Source organism: Diadema antillarum, unplaced genomic scaffold (assembly GCF_040938485.1).
Source record: "Diadema antillarum isolate AM-2024a unplaced genomic scaffold, OU_Dant_1.0 seq00001020_RagTag, whole genome shotgun sequence".
Lineage (NCBI taxonomy): Eukaryota > Metazoa > Echinodermata > Echinoidea > Diadematoida > Diadematidae > Diadema > Diadema antillarum.
The window spans coordinates 602,347-627,760 of NW_027271855.1; the positions used below are offsets into that span (position 1 = coordinate 602,347).

General features: G+C 37.8%; 1 protein-coding gene across 1 annotated transcript in view; it reads right to left on the reverse strand.

The window, feature by feature from the left end:
- Nucleotides 1-25,414, reverse strand: part of LOC139742778 (NADPH:adrenodoxin oxidoreductase, mitochondrial-like) — a 107,609-nt gene that overhangs the window by 64,871 nt on the left and 17,324 nt on the right. The window contains exons 5-7 of the mRNA XM_071653296.1: nucleotides 17,968-18,081; nucleotides 17,022-17,123; nucleotides 15,878-16,070 (exon numbers count right to left, since the gene is read on the reverse strand). Of these exons, the coding sequence (XP_071509397.1) occupies nucleotides 15,878-16,070; nucleotides 17,022-17,123; nucleotides 17,968-18,081 (409 nt within the window). The remainder of the gene's footprint in view (nucleotides 1-15,877; nucleotides 16,071-17,021; nucleotides 17,124-17,967; nucleotides 18,082-25,414) is intronic.

A 25,414-nucleotide genomic window follows, 5' to 3' on the forward strand; every position in this document is an offset into this window, starting at 1 on the left:
TGATGAAATAGTATCAATGTTACTTGCACTGCCTGACTTATTTAACCCTACATCTATTTGTGGGATTTTTCAACCAACCACATATAAGGCAGACATCACACAGCTACATGTATGACTCCCCTACACTCCAAAATCTGAAAATGAAACCAAGCCCACACCATACTGTCTCTGACCCTACTATGCATTATAGAATGAGATTTTAAAAAGATGGGTAAATCAGAAAGCCACAGAGATAACCAAGTAAAAAATTGTTTTACTGCATCCCTGTCATCATGATTGACAGGAGCGAACAACGTTATCATCATCATCCAACCCAAAGCAGATCAAATGTTCCTCAAAATTTGATTCCTATTCACATCAATAAAAGGAGCATGCCTGCTTTCGTGAACACCACTTCAAAATCTTCGATAACCACAACTAGATGAACTGTCAGTCTTCCTCCTTGACAAATGACATGCATGTAGATGGTGCCTGCATCACTGAAATCTACTTGCTGACAGTGGATAAGGTTTGGGGTGAATATGTCAGTGGGAAAATGTTAAGGGTAAAAATGGCACAGGTAAAATGCTCACGGTAGATATGTCAAGAGTGAAATGTCAGGGGTAATAATGTTTAAAAGTTTGCTATTCTGAAGGTTCTTTATTCCAAACATGAAATAAGGTTCGCTATTCTAAAGGTTCATTAATCCAAAAATAAACCTCTGGAATAACAAAACTTTTGGAACAATGACCCTTATTTCATTTTCAGATGAGCAAACCTTTGGAATAATGATCCCTATTTGATTTGTAGTTTAACCCATTGAGGACGAGTCCCGAGTATACTCGGGCAGGTGTCTATGGGAAATGCATGTTCTAGCAAAATCAGCCCGTCCTCAATGAGTTAACGAACATTTGCAGTAACAAAACCTACTTCATTTTAGGATTTACTAACTTCAAAAAGAACAAACCTTATTTCATTTTCAGATAAATGAACCTTCAAAATAATGAACCTCTGGAAAAATGCCAAAAATGTTCAGACTAACAAAACCTTTCTTGTTTTCAGATTAATGAACCACTAGGTACACAGGGAATTTATGTGTTTCAGAATAATTATCCTTCAGAATGACAAACCTTTTTTTATCTTTGGATCAACAAACCTCTGGAATAAAGAACATCACCTATCATGACATGCACCTTTCTGTAGTATCACTGTTGCATCGCTGAAGTGTAAGAAAATACAAACTAGAAATGTCACTATGGCGACTGGTATGCCTCCGCCATAATGCATGATTCTCCTAATAGGTACAGATAGTACATGTGGACAATGTGTGATTACATTTTCACAAAAGTGGCAAAATATTAAAACGACAAGTTTGTCACAAATGTGTTAAATGTTCACCTTCCTTGACCTAGGTTTAATTGGATGAATACAACTGTAGGAGAGCATGTATTTGGGAGTTAAGGACTTTGACTTGACTTTGACCCATTCATATGTTTATGCATCTGAGTTATTTTCAAGGTACGGAGAAAAAGTGCAATTTCTGTATTGAATAGTAAATTGTTACCATTTTCATCTGGCCTTTGACCCTAAAATTCATAAAATAATCACTGTCAGGCAGAACATGCATAAATATGTAGTATGTTTCAAGATAACTTGAGCCACTTCCGAGATATGGAGGAAAAGCTTAGTTCAGCACTTTCACTTGATCTTTGACCTTTTGACCTTTGAGGCAAAAACAAAAGAAAAAAAAAACTTTCCAAAGAATCTCTATTAGGTTATGCATGCATACACCAAGTGTAAAAAATATAATAATCCTGCCAGCATTGCATAAACATGACGGAAATAGTAAAATTTTGAAGTGTTTCCCTTGACCTTTGACCCCATGAACCCTAAATGTTCTAGATAATCACTGCCAGTCAGTACATGTATATATACTATGTTCCATGAAGATACCTTGAACAATTTCCAAGGTACAGAGAAAAAAGGTGAAATTTTAATATTTTTACTTGACGTTTTGACCTTTGACCTTTGACCTCATGACCCAAACTTTCACCAGAGAATCTTAATTGGGTAATACATGTATACACTAAGTTTCAAGAAAATATCTTCAGGCATTGCATAGATATGGTGGAAATAGTGAAATTTTATGTATTTGACCTTGACCTTTTGATCTTTGACCTTGAGCATGTGCACCGAAAAGTTGATAGGCACAACTTCACCCCCTAATACACATACATGCCAAGTTTCATTAGGATACCTCAAAAGGTTTTTATAGTTACCCTGTCCACAAAATTCATTACGGACGGACGGAAGGACGGACGGACGGACAGACGGAAGGACGGACGGATGGACGGAAGGACGGACGGACGGACGGAAGGACGGACGGACGGACGGAAGGACGGACGGACGGACGGACGGACGGACAACCCGAAAACATAATGCCTCCGGCACCACTTCGTGGCGGAGGCATAAAAATTATACAGTGTATGTCAATATATGTGACCCGCTTACAACAAAAGGATCCTAAAGTTGCTGATGGCTGAGCCTAGAAAATAGAGTTTGAAGTCAGATCATCAAATCTGGTCAAAAAGATAAGATTTCTGTTTTTGCATAATTTTGTAGTCTAATGTATCCTGTTAAACGGAACAGAAATGTGTCCGAAGATTTGGATTTAGCACCGCAGCTAGGCTCTGCCCCTTGCAACGAGGGAGGAATCTTATTGGTCAATGCGTGGCATCCTGGTTACTGACTGGTTTTGTGTAGACCACTGGCGCTAAGCTTGAATGAACATCACGGAGGTTGCTAGGAGCATACCTTCTATTGGGCCGGATGTATAAATGCTAGCAATTGCTTGTGCTAGCCTTTTACTTGAATCCGTGTGCATAAAAACAAGCTATTGCTTGCGAGCAAAAGCTTTTGCTAGCAAGCACAAGCAATTGCTTGCTGCCGGCAAGCAATTGCTCAGAGATCAAGCATTTGCTTAAAAACGTATGCATGAAACATACCTTTTGCTTGTTCTTGCTAGCAATTGCTTACGAATTTTCCAAGCTCTGCAAAATGAGCTTGAGCTTTTGCTTAACTGGGACGTTCCCTTTAAGTACTATTTTCATATTCATAAAAGAAAGAACACACTTTTGCAGGAGTGGTATAAATCTACAAGAAATTACTCCTAAGTAGTGTAAGAAACTTTTTTGTTTCAACAACGCGAATGTCCAGTGGATAGCACGCAAAATGTGATGAAAAACAGGTAGGATGTCTGACTTCGGTGGAGAGCAAGGAGACCTCTCTCCATGTGCGATCTGGCACATTGGCTACTATAAGCAGTGATGGGAATCAGCCAGTACGCGTGTGAGTATAGATGTGTTTGCATCTGTGTGTGCATTTATGAGTGTCATTTCATAGCTCCTTTGCTATGTCAGGAAATGTTTCTGCACACACATGCCCTTTATAAATACATGCTGTCACACTCGCCTTTGTTCTTGTGTTCGCACAGGCGTGACGTACCTTTTGTTGAAAACGCAAGCAATTGCTTGTGTGGGACAAGCAAAAGGTATCAAAAGGTTATGCATATGGATTTAAGCAATTGCTTGAGCTAGACCTTTTGCTATAGGCCGTGGGGTGAAGCTGAAAAAGAGGCTTAGAAAATGGGTTTCGTTCCAGCAACACTGGCACTACTTTCTGAATGCGGAAATGTGATGTTTTGTACATCCTAAATATACTGTAAAAAGTTCTCCTCGAAATATCCTGTAGTTTTTGCGAAAATCCATATTTTATAAACTGCGACCAGCAGCCCAATACACATATCGTAATGGGGCTGTGAACTGTAGCATACAGGATCATGACGGAAGTTTTATTGCGGACAAATATCAACTTAAAATCGGAAAAAAATCTTCAATTTGAAGACTTATTGATAAATTTGAAGTATTGATAACAGAGTTCGTGCAAGGTTTGCTTCTGCAAATAGTTCCTTTCTGTTCAAATTGATGACTAAATGTGACTCGGTCGAGAGGAAACTGGGAGAACTACGCTGAATTGACGGTCAGCGCAGGCGCACACATCACTGCGCACAAATTTCGAATCCATTGACTGTCTGTGTGTGCTGGCCGTCAATTCAGTGTAGTTCTCCCAGTTTCCTCTCGACCGAGTCACATTTAGTCATCAATTTGAACAGAAAGGAACTATTTGCAGAAGCAAACCTTGCACAAACTCTCTTATCAATACTTCAAATTTATTAATAAGTCTTCAAATTGAAGATTTTTTCCCGATTTTAAGTTGATATTAGTCCGCGATAAAACTTCCGTCATGATCCTGTATGCTACAGTTCACAGCCCCATGACGCTATGCGTATGGGGCTGCTGGCCGCAGTTATGCGTATGGGGCTGCTAGCCGCAGTATAGTTCCCATAGTGTTTCTAAGCTGAAATACATATACACATTTGTAAAGCACTGCTTTTAGCCATATACCTAGAAAAAAAAAGTGAAGTTTTGGTTTAATAGTTGCATTATATCTCATGTTTCAGCTTTTCCTGATGCTGGCTATGCAAAGGAAGACAAGAGCAAAGTGGTTCGAGACCATCCGAAAGAGAGAGAGCACTGACTGACCGTCAGAGGTCAAGGCAAATGCCTTATATTCTGTTCAAAGACATGTTATTGATCAAATGACTAATCATTCAAGGCAAAAAAAAAGAAAAAAATTCAGTGCATTTGTTTGTGTGTGTGTCCGCGTGCATGTGGGAGAATCTTATTGCACACACACACACACACCCTCACATGCACACACACATACGCACACACATAGTCATGAAGATTCAATATACCCAAGTGTATTAAAATATCATTCTACATGCCTTGGCCATTTATCACATCAGCATCATAAAAAAGATTATCATAAACATGAACACACACAATGATATAATACATGTATTGATCAGTGCATTACACATACACAGGTGCATAAAAACGCTGACGTATTATACACTCACACGCACACATACAAACTCATTTACACACATGAGACATTACTATTAAACAGATCATATTATTTATCAGTAAACATGTTTTTCTTTTCTTCTTCTTCTTCTTCTTAAGAAGCTTTAATATACTTAGATCACATAGCAATCACGTTGTTCATGAAATATTATACAGTACTTTAGAAAATTTAATCTTCATAAAATTTCCTGAAGTTTTCATTACTATCATTAGGTTACAACATGGTGGGACACTACCTCCTTTCATGTAAGATAGCTCAAAATGATAACCAGTCAAATTTTCTAGTTTTAATAAATTTCCTGGAACATTCCATGGTCCAAATATCCTTGAAAGAGTGTAAAAGTTTTGAAAAATGCCAATATATAAAATAAAGGCAAAATTATAGTTTACCCATTCATAAGTGAAAACTGTTGGATTCTGTATTGGAGGCAATGTGTACCTGAAAATCTTGGAGAGAATAAAACAGGTTTGGCATTAAAAATTATGATAACATTGCAATTAACTTCCAATATCAGAGGATCTGTGCAAACCTGACTAAACTTATGCACAATTTTCATTTGGCTGGTGTGTATTAGTTTTAGCAAACTGATTTTGTACTCACACGTACATTGTACTGACCTTTCTACATGAACATTCTGTTTCAGTATTAATAATATTTACATATTTTTTTTTCCCAGAGTGGGAGAAACAAATTTTAAATGTAGTCATTCACTTTTATGAAAAAAAAACCACACTTAGGCAAACATCTTTGTTCTTAGAATAATTCAACCCTAATCAAATCATAATAGTGGGCAGAAATGTTTGCTAAAGGGCGAACAATCACATACTGAGGCAAGGAGTCAAAACATGTTGCACAAACATTGGCATTCAAAATACAGGAAGCAATCTGTATTACAAAGACATTTTATCATGCACAACTTTGGTAAGATGTCAATTCTTGAATATCAATCACATTGACCAAAGCACTGGTGCATATACAGTACATTCTGTTGTTTCTGAACTTTGCACTGAAGTTCTTTGTGTATGTGTGTAAATGTTTCAGTGGTGTATATATATATTGCTCCATTTTATCAAGGACAACTTATAGTAACATGACAATGTTTTCATGCTTCAATATCAATCATATTAACCTATTTCCCCTGGCAAGTAATGAGCAGGTTGACTCTGTTGCAAATGATGCATTTTGCAGGCAACACAGCAGAACCTGAAGAGCTTCCAGAAGAAAATCTTGATCTTGATGTGAGCGTCTTTGGGGAGGAAACAGATGCTCCTGCTGACGGACCAGGCTCCTCCTTCAGCTTTCGTTTCCTAGCGAGATTCAGGCGTTTGCTATCTTTAAACCTCTTGTAGCACGTTTCATGGAATCCTATTTAATACAATGGAGAAATGAACAGCAATGATTAGCCGTTGGATTTTGTTAGGGGGAAAAAAAAGGCTAAACGCTAGAGGGAGGGGTTGAACATTACACTCAATATATCATTAAATGTACGGTAGACTATTGACTGCCAATATTTGAATCTTGTAATTACCAATAGGCCCTAGTACTATGCCAGGTAATCATTAACACCTCATGATCATTGTCATCATCAACTACTTCAACTTGTACTTGCAGTGCAATTACTGATTTTAAATTACATCTACAGCTTTCAGCACCTGATCACATGCAATATCAATTATCATAATTATGAATACAACTGCCTTATCATCATTAATACAGTGCACTCCCGTTATAACGAAATGCTCGGGACCGGCAGTTTTCTTTCGTTATAACGAAATTTCGTTATAACCGAACAAATACAATATATAACGAAAACAAGGAACCACGTATTATATATCATATTATGTTTGCTGAATACTCATCATACACTGGAAAGCTATGTGAAATGTGATGGGATAACTGTATTACAATTGTAAACGCAAGTTCCCCTCAGAAACTGCGTGACACAAGGAGCGAACACACAGTGGTGTGAAGCGTTCACCCATGCAGAGACGCTATAAATGCTTGTTCCGCTACGTATTTTCGAAAGCAATTCGCATTTCGTTATAACGGATCACATTTCTTTTGTTATTCTTTGTCTGTGGCGCTCGGAAAAGACTTCGTTATAACGGAAATTTCGCTATAACCGTGTTCGTTATAAGCGAATTTTGTACCACAGACTTTAATGGTGATAATTTTGGGACCAGAAGATTTACTTCGTTATAACCGTGTTCATTGTAACGGGAGTGCACTGTACTAGTAATCCTTGGCCTTTCACTATCGCCACTACCCACTGCTTTATAGTTTGGCACAACATAATGCAAGGAATGGTACCGTAATCATATCTTTTAGGGAGTTTAATTGTTGAAATTATGTTCCTGTCATTGTTGGTTTTTTAGACCTATTTATATCAAATATTAATAAGTTAATTTAATGAGATGCTAAATGTGTGTTTTGAGGGGGGATTCGCCAATTTCGTGGTGAGAGAAACAGGATAGATTTTTAATATTAATACTCCATGGCCATGATTATGAAAATATAAATTTACATGCAGTTTAGACCTTTTTCAATCCAGTCCTGTGTGTCAAGATTTTTACAAAACAATATCACCGATCAGCCACATCAACCTAACCTGGGCTGTACATAGAACAACATGTAAAATTACATCTAGGCTACATTATAACGGCGGTATGCCATGCCAAGGTGAAATTCAAGATAATTTATCTAAAATGTAACAGACACGCTAACGGCTAAGCTACTGCATTAGCGCCCATTATAACATACACAAGCAACGTTCATAACATAGCTAACGTTGTACTTGTAGTCATCATGGTCATTAACATTACGCATTTAAACATGAGAGAGACTGCACTGCAGTGTCGACTGCTACGGCTGTACGCACGTAAACTAACCTGTAAATTATCCTACGTAGGTTGCAGTCATAGTCAGTCCCCCGAGCAGCTGAATCACTTCGTTCTGGTCTGCGAATTCACGGTCTCCCCCACTCAATTTGATCCACTCTTTGGCACACAAAATAGGTTTCGTCTATCTTAGCTTTGTCATAGCCGTGAAATTTTCAAACATCATCGATGTTACATGCATAATAACGCATCTTAAAAGTTTCGGCAGAGCAGACGACGTAGACGCGTCGACAGGCTCACAGGGGGCGGCCATTTTGACTCGTAAACGATAATTCTCGATTCGGATTGGATAACATACATCACATGATCGTTCGCGAATGAATATCGTACACGGCAAAGTATACATATTCAGCTCCTCAGTGACAAAAAAGTTCACTGTTTCCCCCTAAATTACCAAAATACTACAGGAGGGTTTGTGTCGAACTTTTTCCTGTAGCCTTTTTGGTTATTTGTTTACACGTAGCTGTGGAGAAATTTTAGTGCCGCAGTTGTCGGAACGAAACAAGCGAAAAAACCAGCTCACCCCATGGCCTACTAGACGAGCTTGTGCTTTTGCTTGAAGTTGTTTTATGCATTCACCCCATTGTCAAGTGGTGAAAACTGGTTTGCCTCCCCTTAATCATGATAACGTCGGAAGGAAAACTTTGAAGGCGGTTTTCTCGAAACGCTGATTACGTAAACCACTCAACATGCGCTAATAAAATCATCGATATGTCCGCAACCGAGTACTTTCATGAGTCGTGTTATATATGAAATTAAAGTGGAAGAGTAAGGGAATAATGTCATGTCATTTTCAGAAAATTGTCCTCCTTTTTGGATTTTTGGACTTTTGGATCCTTTTACTGTAGCGGGTCACTTATATGTATGTCAAATATATGTCTGTCAATAAACACCCTTGTGTCAATACAATTATGTTAGTTGTTGATTATGACTTATGTATACAGCAAAGGAAGATGTAAAATAATGTATTATGATGATACAATGTACATCGTTTTCTCAACAAATGAACCAGCACTTCACAATATACACCCTTTTATAAGTTGAATCTTTCTCCTGTAGGGCTGGAGCACACACACACACACACACACACACACATACACACACACACACACACAGAGGTGGTGTAACTGTTAGAATTGTACATACAATATGTGATGAGGTAACATACATTTTTATGCAGCTACCGGTTGATGCATACTATCACAAGGAGGCTCAATCCACCTACTCTGCATGTGTATCATGCTTTACTGAACAATAAATAATTAACTGTACAGTGGCAGCAGTGCTGCTGCAGCTAGCTGTTTGCGATAACATTCATGATATATATTGGTACAGTATTGCATTGTAACACACACAAGTAGGTTTGGCTTAATACCATCAACACTAACAGTAATGGTGTACGCTATCAACAGTCCCCTTTTTGTTCATCAGGCTAACACCAAGTACAAAAAACATAGTTTTTCTCATTACAGTCCAATGCTATATAAAAAGTTACCCCTTCTTGTGCAGACACCAAGTTCATTACCCCTTTTCAAGAAACACCTCTGACCATTATACCTTATGATCTTAGTCTGCCAAGTACAGAAAGATAATATTTTTGTGTATCTGACACTGTATTGAGTTATCTGTGTAATACTATGCTGGTACCTACATGTATTTTGTACCCATGATAGTTCTCATCCTTTGTGAATGTAGTTCTAAAGAATGATTTGTAAACACTGCATATATTTTGTTTTTTGTTTCTTTGTTTATTTTGCATTGGTTTTTTTTCACTTTAAAGCTCTATGTGCACTGTATACAGGTTTCCTTAAAAAGCAGGTCTGCTGGTTATCAGCAGAACTGGACAGAATGTCCCTGTTAAAAGATGTTGTGAATAAATAAAATACATTAATAAATAACAGTATACAGGCTACAGATCACAGCACTTACATATGTACTATTAACAAAGTCTCATTAATCAACTGATCTACTTGAAGACTACTGATGCATTTTTGATAATTACTCTCTGTTGTTTCCTTTTTTTTTTCAAACACTCAATGCAGATAGCAGTATGTGGTGTGCAGCAATTAGGCCTAAGATAGATCATAATGGTAAGTGTTAATTGTGACCTTGCATCACAAAACCAACAAAAAGTTGCACACCTGAATTTCACATGAGGACTCAAGATAGATGAATTGGGTCAGCGTGGTCAATCTGTAGGTTTTTTTTTTTTTTTTCTGAAAGAGCAGCTTTTCTTCTACATAATTGTACCATTTGGGATCGTAAAATGACTTGGAAATTGTGAATTATTCATTTTTTTTAAAAGACAATTTATAGTAGAGTAGTGTGATTATGTATATTTTCAATGGCCCCTTTTTACTTCTTGAAAACCCTCTACAAACTCTCCACCTTCAACTCTAATAACTTTTGCAGGGAAGCTGCTACTGCTTTGAAATTTGGGAATAGCTAAGAATAGAGTGTACTCATACAGTGTGGGAAATTTCAGCTTAAGCTCATAATCTCTTCCTTGTGCTTGATCAGGATTAGGCACTTGAATAGACCCTAAATTTGAAAGGCTCTTTTCTCATTAAACATTTTTCTTTGACTGTGTACTTTCTTTCCAGTATTTAGATAATTTAATTTTAGAAATTCCCTTTGTATTGAGTATGGTATCCATCATTTTAAAGCTAGGAGTCTGTTCTTTAGGAATCTGCCCTTTCCCAAAAATTCATGCCTGGCAACTTTTTTGTGGTTTTGTGATTCAGGGTCATAACTGCTGCTGTCACTCTCCTCAAGCTGTCTAGTGGTTTATAAAGGCTAGGCATATGTAATAAAATGTAAGATTACAGATTACAAGTGAACTAAAATTTTAAGATTGTGTCTCATACTACAGAAATTTGGTTATGAGGGTGTATTTCAGGACTCTCTTTAGAAAAGAATTTAGTCCACTTTCAATATTAAACTAATATGGTCACCACCGTCCCATACTTGTTTCTTCCATGTGAATAAAGTGGCAAAATGGCTACAATTAATTTCAACACCTGTCTATCTAATACTGCAATTGTCTTTAACTCTTGGTATCCTAACAACAATGCTTATCTATTTGAAAAATTCTCTACAGTTTAAAGTTGTTTTGAATCATATCAACTTTAAATACAAGTATATTTGAGGGTGTGTGCGATTTCCCTTCTGTTAATGCCTTTTCTCTGTGGTTAAGATTGGAAATTTCAAAGTAATTCTAATAATTTGTATACGTGACCCTGGATCACAAAACCAACAAAAAGTTGCCAGATATGGATTTTTAGTAAAGGGTAGATTCTGAAAGAACAGACTCTAAGTTTTAAAATGATGTATAACTCAATTCAAATGGACTCCCCTAACCTTTCTAAACACTGGAAAGAAAACACACACTCTGGAAAAGTGTAAACTGAGAACAGAGGCTCTGAAGTACAGGGTCTATTCAAATGCTTAATCTTTACCAAGCCATGCTAGCTGTGCGATGAAAGGGACAAAACACAGGATGTAAACCACTGGAGCAACAACAATGAAGAGATTATCAGATTAAGCTAAAAATCATCAACACATTCTGTCCATGATTAATGCCTACTTTCAAAGCAGTAGCATTATCTTTTCAAAAGTGATTAGACTCGAAAATGAAGAGTGTGCAAAGGATTTCAAGAAATGAAAAGGGGCCTCTGAGACATACCTGATCATTCTACTCTCCCCCCCCCCAAAAAAAAAAGGTTGTAGAAAAACTGCTGAAAACACACTTTTCCATCCATGCTATGATCCAAAACTAAACAAGGAAAAGTAGAAATTACGCGGTGCGTAATGTCCCCGCCGGAAGTAGCATTTAGTAGCAAAATGTACAATATAGGTAAAAAGATCAAGGTCAAAGGTCAAAGAAGTCAAAGGTAAAAAATTCTGTGTAGAAGTTTTGAAGCCCTCACCTAGTGCCATCACATAAAGCAAACGGAATCAAAATCGGGTTAGAAATGGCGAAGGAGTAGCATTTTGAAGCAAAATGTACAATATAGGTCAAAGGTCAAGGTCAAAGGTCACAACTGAAATTCTGTGTAGAAGTTTCTAAGCTCCCATGTAGTGCTATCATATAAAGCAAACAGAATCAAAATCGGGTTAGAAATGGCGAAGGAGTAGCATTTTGAAGCAAAATGTACAATATAGGTCAAAGGTCAAGGTCAAAGGTCACAACTGAAATTCTGTGTAGAAGTTTCAAAGCTCCCATGTAGTGCTATCATATAAAGCAAACAGAATCAAAATTGGCTCATAAATGACAGAGAAGTAGCAAATTGAACATTTTGATCACACACGGACGCACAGACGGATGGACGGACACACAGACACACACACGTACAGAGCCCGTTTCATAGTCCCCTGCTCGAACTCGTTCGGCGGGGACAAAAATGATTTAGAACAAGAATAGCTCTTTCAGAAAACATGAAAAACTCAAGATTGACTCTGTTGAGATTCCACCTTTTTGAGTCCTCACATAAAATTAGGGGGTGTGATTTTTTGTAGGTTTTGTTGTTGCTATCAGAGTTGTACATCCTGTCTTTTGTCCCATTCATTGCACAGAAAACGGATTGGAAAGAAAGCACTTGAACAGACCCTATGCTTAACCCGTTGAGGACAAGTCCCGAGTATACTCGGGCAGGGGTCTATGGGAAATGCGTGTTGTAGCAAAATCAGCGCATCCTCATCGTGTTAACCTGTTCCTCCTGCAATTCTCTGAGAGTTTTCAATGCCCCCCATATGAGATTCTTTTTGCAGGTCGACAGAGAACGGACAGGTTAGTAATCCGTCTGTGTTAAAGCAGTCAAGCGGTACATGCATCCCTTTCTACGGTCAACTACATGTGCCATCGAACAATGAAAATATTGATCAGGCGTGAGATATAGACCTCATGCATTGACGTCACAACTTAACTAATGACCAATTTCGAGGCCATCTTAGAGGACAAACAATGTCTCAACAATGCACTCAAGTGTGTACAGCGCACATGTGACACTTTTGATATTTCATGCGACAGACATCTATTATGTTTCAACTTCTATATGATGTCATTGCGAGCAAACTACGGCCATCAAAAAAAAAAAATTATCACTACAAATGCTGTAAGATGTTTGCGAGATCACATACTACTGTTTCCAAGCCGCTTCTTCCATCGCTTCTCTCTGGCTGCTGCGTTGTGCTGGGCCAGCCATGTATGGGATGGCCCGCCATGTACGTATGGGATGGCCCGCCATATTAGGATCATACACAAATGTACATCAGGCATGCACAATTTGCTGAATCATCTGCTCATCTGCTCGAAGTCTCAGGACACAGTGAATGTTTTTGCTTCGGAGGCCTCAGGAATACCGCAGTCCAACCCCCAAGTTGCCAAAATTCCACGGTGCACAAGGTCTCAGGCAAACAGCATGGCCATTTGTCGCCAGGAATATAATGTTATCCTATCATTACGTACTTAGGTACTTCTTTGTAACTTGCCACATCTCCTCATCATCACTCAGAAAATTTGACCTAACTATTTGTAAGTTAGCCAGTCTACTCAGGCTAATAACATTGTGTCTCACTCCATCAGAAAGGGTATGGTGAAACAATAGGGATTAAGGGGACTAGGATATCTGTATTCACTGGCAGAAGAAAGCCCTTCAGCTGATTTGCCAATTGGTGAACAAAGCACATTACACCCACTCACACACAGAAAAAGTGTGAGTTAAATGTGCTTTTTTGCACTCTTGTTTGCATGTGCATAGGAAAAACCAGTTTGAGTGAGGACAAAATGTGCAGCGCAAGTCTTTGGCATCTGACCTGGCTTTGACCCAACTGTCCCGCCAATGCGTGCGTCTTAAAAACTTTACTTGACACAGTACATGAACTACTGTGATATTCTTCATTTTATGCTACAGTACTGAATACAATGTACTATGACTGGTTATTCTTGATTGACTGTATGCACTCTGCTGAATGCAAGCTGCAAGCTGTAAAAAAGCCTGCATATGTTTACTGTATGCTACTACGAAGGTACAAATACAAGAGATTCAATTTTGTTTGTGTTCATTCTGTTTATTTCAGAAAAGATGGACAACTGAGAGTCAGTGCTCAGGTATACCAGAGCATTAGGCATAGAATGGTTGACAAGAATGGGATTGCAGGGAGTGTTTTTGGAGCATTTTTGTTGGAGAAAAAAAATTCTCATTGAATCACCCTTCAGGTTTATGTCAGGTTTAAGTGCGTGCGTGTGTGTCACACACATACACACTGCTACATTTATAGCTTCTGACCATTCGAGCCTTGAGAATTAAGGGTTTCTGGAACGAACACTGTACTAGGACTTTCTATAGCTCAGTCGGTAGAGCACCCGGCTAGCAATCCGGAGGTCTCGGGTTCGAATCCTGATGGAGTCCCATTTTCTCTGCTCATTTTTCCACTAATGCCACATACACACTGCTACATGTATAGCTTCTGACCATTCGAGCCTTGAGAATTAAGGGTTTCTGGAACGAACACTGTACTAGGACTTTCTATAGCTCAGTCGGTAGAGCACCCGGCTAGCAATCCGGAGGTCTCGGGTTCGAATCCTGATGGAGTCCCATTTTCTCTGCTCATTTTTCCACTAATACATCTGTATAAAAATGTGGTTGCCAGGGCAACAGATATATTGCCACCAGAACTCACCAAAGTGTTGATTACATAACACAGCAATCATATGTCCAAAGTTTCAACTCAAATGCTAAAAATAACTTGAGAGAGCAACTTGATTCACAAAATTTTGTATTTGTTTAAAAACTGTTGTCATGGGAACGGATTTCTTGACACTCACAAAAAAAGGTGTCTTGCATAACTACATATTGCAATGATTACATGCGCCAAATATCAACTTAATTGCTTTAAAACTGAGGGAGTAGTTAAATCTACAACATTCTATATGATTTCTATGAAAATTTGCCAATACTGTGGCAACACATCACTTGATACTGTTGAAAAAGGTGTCTTGAACATCTACCTATGACAGTGGTCACACTTGCAAAATGTTAGGTCAATTGCTCAAAAAATGAGGGAGAAGTTCGATCCACAAGATTTTGCAACACTCTGACCAACAACCCACCCACCCGACCGCCCGGCCAGCCGACCTCAGAGTGATTACTATACACCTCCATACACACTGGGTGTTTTCAAGTTCAGTGCTAGTGCTAGTGTTATCTCCCAAACAACTGCCTTAAATTGAGCTCAAACACCGACGGTCAGATAAAGGCAAAGATACCAATCACAATTATCGATCCTCAACACTAGGTATTGGAATCACACCACTACAAAGTCTGCGAGAATTGCGCGACAAAAAAGTGACTACGCGTGATTACAGTCAAATATTAAAAGATATAGCCATGACTGCTTTATGTTGTAGACACATAATGAGGAAGACAGATTTAAATGCAACAAATTTCATCCCTTTTCCAAAACCCAACTATCTTAACTTTGCTCCCAGGCTCAGATTTATGTAGCTGTGTCTGGAGTGATAAGTGTACAAATGAAACAGATGATAATCCCTACGGGCTAGTGTTAGCCAACGGAGAAAAAGCACATAAATCGCCAACGCAGAAGGTGGAGCTCAGTTCAGCCGATGACATTCATCACAAAGTCCAGCACCAGCAACCAGAAATATGTTATAATTTTAAGGCCAATCTCCTAACACCGGCTGATTTCAAGCTCGGTTTTATCACCAGTGCTAGTGCTGAGATACACTAGCACCAAACTTGAAATCACCCACTGTATGTATGGGTGGGGGCACTAAAACAGTCTTTGCATCGCAACTCAAATCACGACCCAAATTATCACAACTATTGGTGGCTGTGTAAATGGGCCTGCTAAGGGTTCAGAAAACTCATACTGTGAACTTGCCGTTGATTACACTGCTGCGAACTGACATCTACACGTACAACAAAGTAAAATGTTTATAACTCTAAGAATCCACACGAATATCTGTGTGATGGCATCTGCCATATACTTGCCTGGAATCATTGCATCAAACCCTTCAAAGTCTGCAGGATGTAGGATGGGGCGGCAGTCAGGGAGCTTGAGCATCTCCCGCAGCTCTTTAATGCTGAAGTGGATATTGAGTGGACCACGCCTCCCAACCACATGGACACGCCTCACCTTGCTTTGTTTAAGAGCCCTGACAGCATTTGACGTTATGTCTGTTTTCTGGACAGGAGACATGTTGGGACAATTGATGTTAATGTGGTTCTAAATGAATTCATGCATCCTAATGTCCTCACTCTGAGTAGAGGATTTTTTGACAAAGTTGTCAAAGTTAAGAATGCTATTGGTGATGTGAGTATTTGACAAAACACCCATGTTCATGGACAATGTAATTATTTTCCCTAAATACAATGTATAACTGCTTGCACAGGTATTTTGAGCTCTAAGTCTGTAAACAGGAAATAATCATGTGAGCATGTAGGTTCCTTCATATCTGCGGATAATAAGAGAAAAGGAATTCCCTTTTTCCCACTTCATTTTGATGATTGTGAAGACAGCTATTTGAAAAATGTGTTTATTCTGCTTTTCTGTCGACAGGTACTAAGATGATACAATGTACTATCCAATTGACGTGATAAGTCCACACTAATTTACACAACCATTTCTTGTCAATATTATCACACTGCATACTCTATAATAGCATGATAAAGATTTGTTGATGGAAAATTATTGTAATTGTCATTTGATATTAAAATGAAGAGAATAATGATGGGTTTGTTCTTACATGTTAAATGCATGCTGTTTGCGTATGTTACATGTAATTTACACAGTTGAAGTGAAGCTTTGAGGGAAAATTAAAACAAAGACAAACTGATTTGTTTGCAAAATAATGTCACTCAAGTCCCTAAATCACACCATGGAGTGAGTAGGCCCTTTTCAGGGCCACTTCATACCCAAGAAAGAATATGTGGTGCACCCCATTAAGCCTTCTACCACTCAACATTCTACCGCCACAGAAACCTTCAAAGATTTCATCATGTAGCCTATGTTTTGTGGATACTTGGGTAGTTATTGGCAATTGAGTATTCACACATTATTTTATTTGTCTACTGCTAATTTGATTTTGTATCTATTTGTGTCATTCTAGAAATCTGCTACTGTATCCATACTTACTGATAAGACATCTGCTGGAGTTAAAAGTATTCTTGCGACATCAAGTGCCACATTTCCATGCCCGATGACAACAGCTGTATCAGTATCTAACATAGGGTTTAGCTGTAGACACAAAAGAGACATGAAAAGTATGAGAGAAAAATAGAAAAAGGGTGACAAAAGGTGGACATTTGTGTACTATTTAATCTCTTTTAGATATTTAAAAAGGCACTAAGAAATATGTTTAACATGTAGGATACAAATTTTGTATCAGTTAATGCACTCACACACGCTCCACATCATGGTCTCTGCTTCAATTGACGTGTTAAGATATTAATCACTAAATAGGGGGATGTTATGTTTGCACTTTCTTGTAATTTAAATCGATGCTTTATATTGCAAGACATATGTCTCAGTTGAGTTCCAACAATATATCTCCACTTTCCAGCTTGTGAAGCACACATACGTAGCATTGAATTAGTGCCGAAAACTCTTGAACTGAAATATAAATGGAGACTATTCACCTTCATTTGTCTTCAGGCCTGCAAGTCATTCGGCAGAGATATTTTCTGACCAGTCACTCGTCGGAAGCAAAGTTTATTGTTTCCGGCCACCCACTGAAGTGTATCGGATTGCAGTCTGATGAATCTGACTTGGTTGGTCCACTATCGAGTGTCAGACATGTCACGCGTGATCCTCATCGGACGATCGTGCCTCATCGGATCACTGCAGGACATGTCTGACACTGACCTGATAGTCGACCAATACAAGTCGGATTTATCGGGCGGCGATCTAATACACTTCAGTGGGTGTCCGGAAGCGATAAACCTTTCTTCCGATGAGTGACCGATGAGAGAAAATCTCTGTGGAATGGGGCTATAGTGGAGTACTGGTCTGTACAAGTACATCATTGTTCACATTTGTTTGAGAATATTGAAGACAACTTGCATTTGTGCCTCACACATACCTCAACGTCTTCTGGCAAGCCATTATACCAGCCAACAAATTTCCTTGCTGAGTAGAGTCCTGGAAGATCCTCTCCAGGTATGTTAAGCAACTTGTCACTTGCTGCACCATAGCTCTGCCAGGATGAAGGAAAGAGAGGGTGTGCTTAATGATTATTATAAAATGGGTTCAAGAATGTAGCCAATAGGAAGCGCTGAAATGAGTCACGTGTGCTTTGGTTACTCAGTCCCACTGCACTGCGTGTTAAATCCTATTGCCGATCGTCTGTGCGCGCGGCGGCTCCTTTGAATTGCATGCATACGCGCTGTCAATCCTGTAAACAACTTCTAGTTCGGACTGCCGGCCGGCCGGCCTTTCTTCCCTTGTGCATAACATGTGTGGCGTAGGTATCATACTACTACACGTACAGTGTACAGTAGACCAAGCGTTGTGGGACCAGATGCGTACATGGAGTCACTTTGAAGGGCAAATCCAACGATTTAGCAGGTTAATTCTTACGCCGTTTTCAGAGTATGTTGTCTAGTAGGCCTATATGAGGAGTCTATATCAAGTCTTTAAGGTAAAGGGTGCATATTCTATGTAAAATAAGTAAGTTTTCATGCGGGAACTTAAGTGTCCGGAAACCCAACCCCCCATCATACTTATATGTGCGGGATTTCCGAGTGCGACGTGCGTAAATGTTTGGGACGAACATCTTCGGACGTCTTGACCCACAAAGGTACGTGAAAAATGCTGAAAAATGCTGTTAGTTTTCGAATTTTCGACCCATTTTATAAAACAAATGATGCACAGGATTATTTCGTGGCGTTAGTGGAGGCGTATAGTGCACTTGAGGGTATTTACAATTGTGAAACATGCACGAGGCGAACTAACGCACTCTATCCTGTGCATCATTTGTATAATATCACTCTACCAAGAACTACGGCCACAGTCTGTAAATCGTTGAAAAAGTTTGAAATGGTCTGCTAGATTCAACCAATACAGAATTGAATGCACACTAAATGTGATAATCAAACCGTACACTGCATATAATGTGCAATTTATGCCAGTGGTGTGGTTAGGTTAGAAGTCTCTCCACTTTGGCCTATACAATATGCATCAAAGTATTACATGATACAAAGTATCATTCATAACCTACATCTGTTTGACTGATACCATAAGGTCTACCGATGCATTTTATAGATTCTCTCCTCTGTGTAACATCTAATTGACCTGTTGAGGACAAACTGATTTTGCTATGATACACATTTCCCGTAGACACCTACCCATTCGAGTATACTTGGGACTGGTCTTCAACAGCTTAAGAAACTGAAATAACTCACAGCTCGAATGCAAATAATGATGTTATACAATCTTTGATTTCACCAAAATTAGTCATAATCATTCATCATTTGATTTCAAGGTGAGTCTGAATTAGAAACAAACTGCCAATAGTTTTCAAATGAGAGTGCTACAATAAGGCTCATGTTTGGCATACAAGAGGAACAACATGGACTGTCCCTAAACTCTAGAACAATCAGGTTGTAAAGAGACTTTCTGTTTGTATTAAGGGTATATTCCTCTCTCATTACCTATATGGCAAGCAAGTGCATTCTTTTTTCTTTCTTCTTTACCAAAAGGATATTGTTTTCAAGGTGAATGCATGAAGTAGAGCAGTCATACATCTTTGTGCCATAACATTTGTTAAGCTGCCTGTTTACCCTATTTCCTGTCTTTACAGCTGTATCTGTAAGGCTCCAGACAGTCATTTTCCATATTAAAAGATAAATTTGGAAATAGGTACCTTCACTTGATGTGTGTCACATGATAAAGAGAAAAAAGTTATCGTCTCCAGACCCTTTGTAACCCATTCCTTCTGGGAACCTAGTATTCTAGGTTCCCGTAGTGTTAACTTAATATAGACAGGAACTGGGTATACCAGATTCCCAAAATGTACACAAGTGTGTCTGCATTCAAGGCCTAAATTCATGTTTATTCACATTTTACTGAGTACAAAGATAACTTTTAGTGAAATATTAGAGTTTCTGCTCCAAAAGCTGTTCCATTTCTGCCTCAGAATTGCATGTATTAGGACCAGGCGGGAGGCCAGTTATTAATTCCCGAATGTTTTATATTCTAACCCATGGCTGACACAATAAACTTTGCTTTTAATTCTTTGAATAATGATGAATTCTATAACACAGTAAGGCACTCTGAATCTGATCATGCAAATATGATCTCCAGTTTATATGAAGATTACATATCCGATAAATACAATACCTCAGCACAAGAATTTGAATATAAATTTGACTCAAATGATCCAGTCCAGAGTCCATCGTGTGTTTATTTGACCGAAAATCAGTATAAAAATCGGATCACGAATACAGTTGATGAAACATTTTTGTTAGCTCACTTTAACATACGCAGTATCAATAAAAATTTTGATAAGTTGCGCTTACTCTTAGAAAACCCAGATCATAAATCTTGCTCCATCATAGGGCTAACAGAAACATGGTTGAACTCTAATATCAGTCATTTATTTTCTTTACCCGGATTCGAATTTTTATTTAGAAATAGAAATGAGAGAGTTGGTGGAGGAGTTGGTTTGTACATCTCGAAAAAATTTGAATATATTATACATGAGGAGATTAGTGTTATGAGCGATGTACTCGAATCCCTTTTTATTGAATTGATAAATCCACATGGAAAAAACATTATGATTGGTGTAATTTACAGGCCCCCTCGGTCGAATTTGAATGATTTTTTGACAGTTTTGCAGGATTTAGTACAAAATCCCATGATATCTATTAAAGATACATTTCTGATGGGCGATTTTAATATCGATCTCATGAAATGTAACTCCCAAAACAGTTCAAAAGAATTTATAGAAACATTAATGTCTGCTTCGTTTTTACCATTAATTTCCAAGCCTACTCGTGTCACCAGCCAATCGGCTACCCTCATAGACAACATTTTTTGTAATGTTCTTCCACTTCCTGAGTCTGGTATCGTCCTCTCAGACATCACTGACCATTTTCCTATATTTGCTCAGGTTCCAATTAAACTGAATAAACAAAATAATTATTATAAGCGTCGTAAGATTACTGCAGATAATCTTACAAGTCTCCAAAACAGTTTAAAAGAACTCGATTGGTCTTCTGTATACAACACTACCGATGTCAATTTGTCTTATGATTATTTCATATCTACTCTTACCTCCGAAATCGATAACCATATTCCCCTGCGTAACATAAAAAATAGATATAAGCAAATTCCAAGACTCCCGTGGATAACCCAGTCTATATTACGATCTATAAATAGGAAAAATAATTTGTTTTATAAATATAGATGTAATCCCACTGAAAAAAATAAGAAAAAATATGTTTTATACAAAAACACACTCACCAAATTATTGCGTACGCAGAAGAAATTTTTTTATGTTAATCAGATAAGCAAATATAAAAATGACATTAAAAACACATGGAAAACATTAAAGAATGCTATGAATACACCTAACAATTCATCTAATATTTCTGAAGTTCGGTGGGGCAATGCCTCCAGCAACACTCCCGCTGGCATGGCTGAAATTTTTAATGACTTTTTTTCTTCAATTGGAAAAAATCTTTCTCAAAATATTCCTCTTTCTAGTAAATCTTTTAGTGATTTTTTAGATACACCTAACTCTAAAACTATATTTTTTGACCCAACATATAAAGAAGAAATAATAAAGATTGTTGCCAATTTGAAAGAAGGTAAAAGTCCTGGCCATGACGGAATTGACAACCATTTGATAAAAAACATAATTCCTCAAATAGTGGATCCCTTAGTACATATTATCAACTCATCGCTTGCAACTGGCCATGTACCAAATAACATGAAAATTGCGAAAGTAATTCCTATTTATAAGAAAGGGGAGAAGGATGATGTCAATAACTATAGACCCATATCTTTATTATCTTCTATTTCTAAGATTCTTGAAAGAATAGTCTACATCAGGACAGTACGTTTTCTTAAAACCTGCGACATATTTTCAAACTTTCAATTTGGATTCAGGGAAAATCACAGCACAACACACGCACTACTTGCCCTCATCGACAAAGTCACACACGCACTCGACACACTTTCACACACAATAGGTATCTTCTTGGACTTCTCCAAGGCCTTTGACACGATTAACCACGGAATACTTCTCGCCAAACTGTCTCATTATGGAATACGTGGAAAGGCCTTGGAGTGGTTCACGAGTTACCTATCAGAAAGATCCCAATTTGTACATGTCAACGGCTTTGACTCTCAAAGTAAAACAATTGCATGTGGTGTTCCACAAGGGAGTTTATTAGGCCCATTGTTATTCATTATTTATATTAATGATTTTCACAGATCCTCGGAGAAACTATCATTCATATTATTCGCGGATGACTCTAATCTTTTTTTTTCCCACCCTGACCCAAATATCTTAATAAGAACAGTCAATGAAGAATTGATAAAGGTTATACAATGGATATACGCAAACAAATTGTCATTAAATATTCAAAAAACAAAAGTTATGCTTTTTAGTAATTCTTTAGATAGCCTCCCAGGCAATATAACATTTGATACTACTCCCTTAGAAGAAGTTTCTTCTTTTAAATTTCTTGGTGTTTGCGTTGATAACAAGCTTTCATGGAGGAATCATATTGATAACATACGTAAAATTATTTCACGTAACATTGGCGTAATGAATAGATTGAAATATTATCTTCCTTCATCTGCATTATTAACTCTTTATTCTAGTTTGATACTCCCTTATTTAAACTACGGGATTCTTGCTTGGGGTAATACATATCAGATGTTACTTGATAAACTTCTTTTATTGCAAAAGAAAGCGCTTAGAATTGTTTTTAATTTACATACCCGAGAACATACAGATGCTTTGTTTTCTGACCATAAAATATTAAAAGTAAATGATTTGTATGTGTTTCAACTTGGTCAGTTTATGTTTAATTACAATAGTACCTTTTTACCTAAAATATTCCACGATTTATTTCATCGAAACAGTCATGTTCATAACTATCCCACGCGACGATCCGACGAATTCCATCTTCCGTTAATGAGAACCGCACATGCCCAAAATACATTTCTTTATACCGGACCCAGACTTTGGAATAATTTAGATAATAGTTTAAAAGATTCCCCCAAATTTGTCACATTTAAATATAAACTCAGAAAACATTTACTTTCCACTTATAATCTTAGATAATTTAAATTGCTATAATTTATGTTTGAGCTTTCACCTGTCCTGATGTCGCAGCACTTGGCGTGTTCTGTGTGCAGACCTCTCTTCTTTCTTCTCTCCTTTTCCTTTCCCGTCTATTGTTCTTCGTAGACTTGTATATTGTTACCGTCTTCTCTCCTCTCGGTACTGTCTCTCGTCCAACAGTGTATATGCGTGTGGGTAATTGAATGTGTGTACGAATGTATTGTCCTTGTCATATTTCCCCGGTACACGTGGTTCAATGAACAGTGTCCGGGCACTATAGCATTGGTATTCTATATTTTTTTCCCGACCTGTGTATCTCAAAATAACTACATGTATATTGTTATAGAATAGTATATCATTCACTCATTATTTATCTAGCGATCCACGTCCGACAAGCTTTGCTTTTTAGTGGATCACTATTTTCCATGATCGAATTTATTTTCCGCTCGCCCACGTAGTATTTGTACAGTGTTCCTCTTTATTATTGTACATATATGTTGTTCTATAATTTGTCTCGTATATTACATGAATCTTTTGCAAGCGTTTGAACAATATCATTTAATGACATGTATACATTGTACTATGTTTTTGATTTTCGTTGATTGGAAATAAACTATGATTGAATTGAATTGAATTGTATTTTTGCGTAATTAAAATTTTCCAACATACAGTAGTAGTGTACTTATTTTGCAACAAAACTCATTATGAATACATACACACATACACTAGCAATTGATGTTGAGCTCACTAGATTTTGATTTTCACTGACCCCATTTGGGTGCCCTTATAGTGTATTTTATAACAAAAGAATTTGCTCGCTCAGCACACACTCTATTCATATCTCACATCCTCACATCAAATTGATATTTTGCATTGTTTGTTGGCACATGCAGTTGACCACTACTGCTTTCACACAGACGGATTACCAATCTGCCCATCCTTTGTCGATGGGCAAAATGAATCTTGTTTGGGGGGCATTGAAGGTTCTTGGAGAATTGCAGAAGGAATGGGTTAATTAGCACAACACCATGGTAATCACCCTTAGAGTGTGCTGCATCTCAACAACACACTCTCACCTGAACATTGGGGCGCTGTGGCATAGTGGATTTAAGACTCTCAATCGGAGGAGCCGAGTTCAAATCCCGCCCAGTGCTTACGTCCTTGGACAAGATGTTTTTAACCACAATGTCTCTCTCGACCCAGGTGTATAAATGGGTACCTGGCAATGCTAGGTTATTAATAATAGCAGGGCTCTCTGATAGAGCAGTGGCAACACTGAAGAGGTTACCCTGGGTAAATAAGACCTTATTTTCATTATTGTTATTATATTGTACTTTTTGTACGATATATAAGAATTACTCAGCTAAGTTGATACAATACTTGATATTGATATGAAATTTGAAGAGTGACACTGAGTGGCTGTGTTCATAAGAGATACACTTTTATCTAAGTGAAAATATGACTTGATACCATGAAAAACTAAGATAAACTGAACATGTAATACCTGCTATTTGGAAGTTAACATTCTCCATGCTTTCCCATGATATATGCTTTGTATATAGGAGGTTCAAGAGAATGGAGTCACAAATGTTATATTTCGTTTGAACCCACAATTGATACCACCACTCAAAAATATTTGAAGCATGTGCCAAACTGGAACTGCCATGCAGATAGGGAGACAATTGACTTGTGTCTCATGGCATAATCCCCAGCTACTTTCTATAAAGGAGGATATGCCTTTGTGATGGTGATTACTTTTTGCCATCCCTATTTATAAAAGATAGATGATATACAAATGCTAAAGACATGGGGATGCGCAAATAGAAACTGGGCAAAAAATGATGAAATACATGATGTTGAGGCTATGTGTCTAAATAGCACCTGTGTAATGTGCATTGGTTCATTTTGCACATACATGAAAATACCTTTCTTTTACAAATCCCAACATGTAAAACAAAAATAACATTTAGGACACCACGCATTTGCTTGTGCATCTCCCAAGCTGTAAAATAAACTACCATTAGAAATCAAGAAATTCCCAACTTTAGACTTATTTACAATCAAGACTCAAAAGTAACACATCTTTTCATTTAAAGGACAAGTTCACCTTCATAAACATAAGGCTTGAGAGAATGTAGCAATATTAGTAGAACACATCATTGACAGTTTCAGGAAAATCAGACAATCCGTTCAAAAGTTATGAATTTTTGAAGTTTTTGTGCAGTACCCG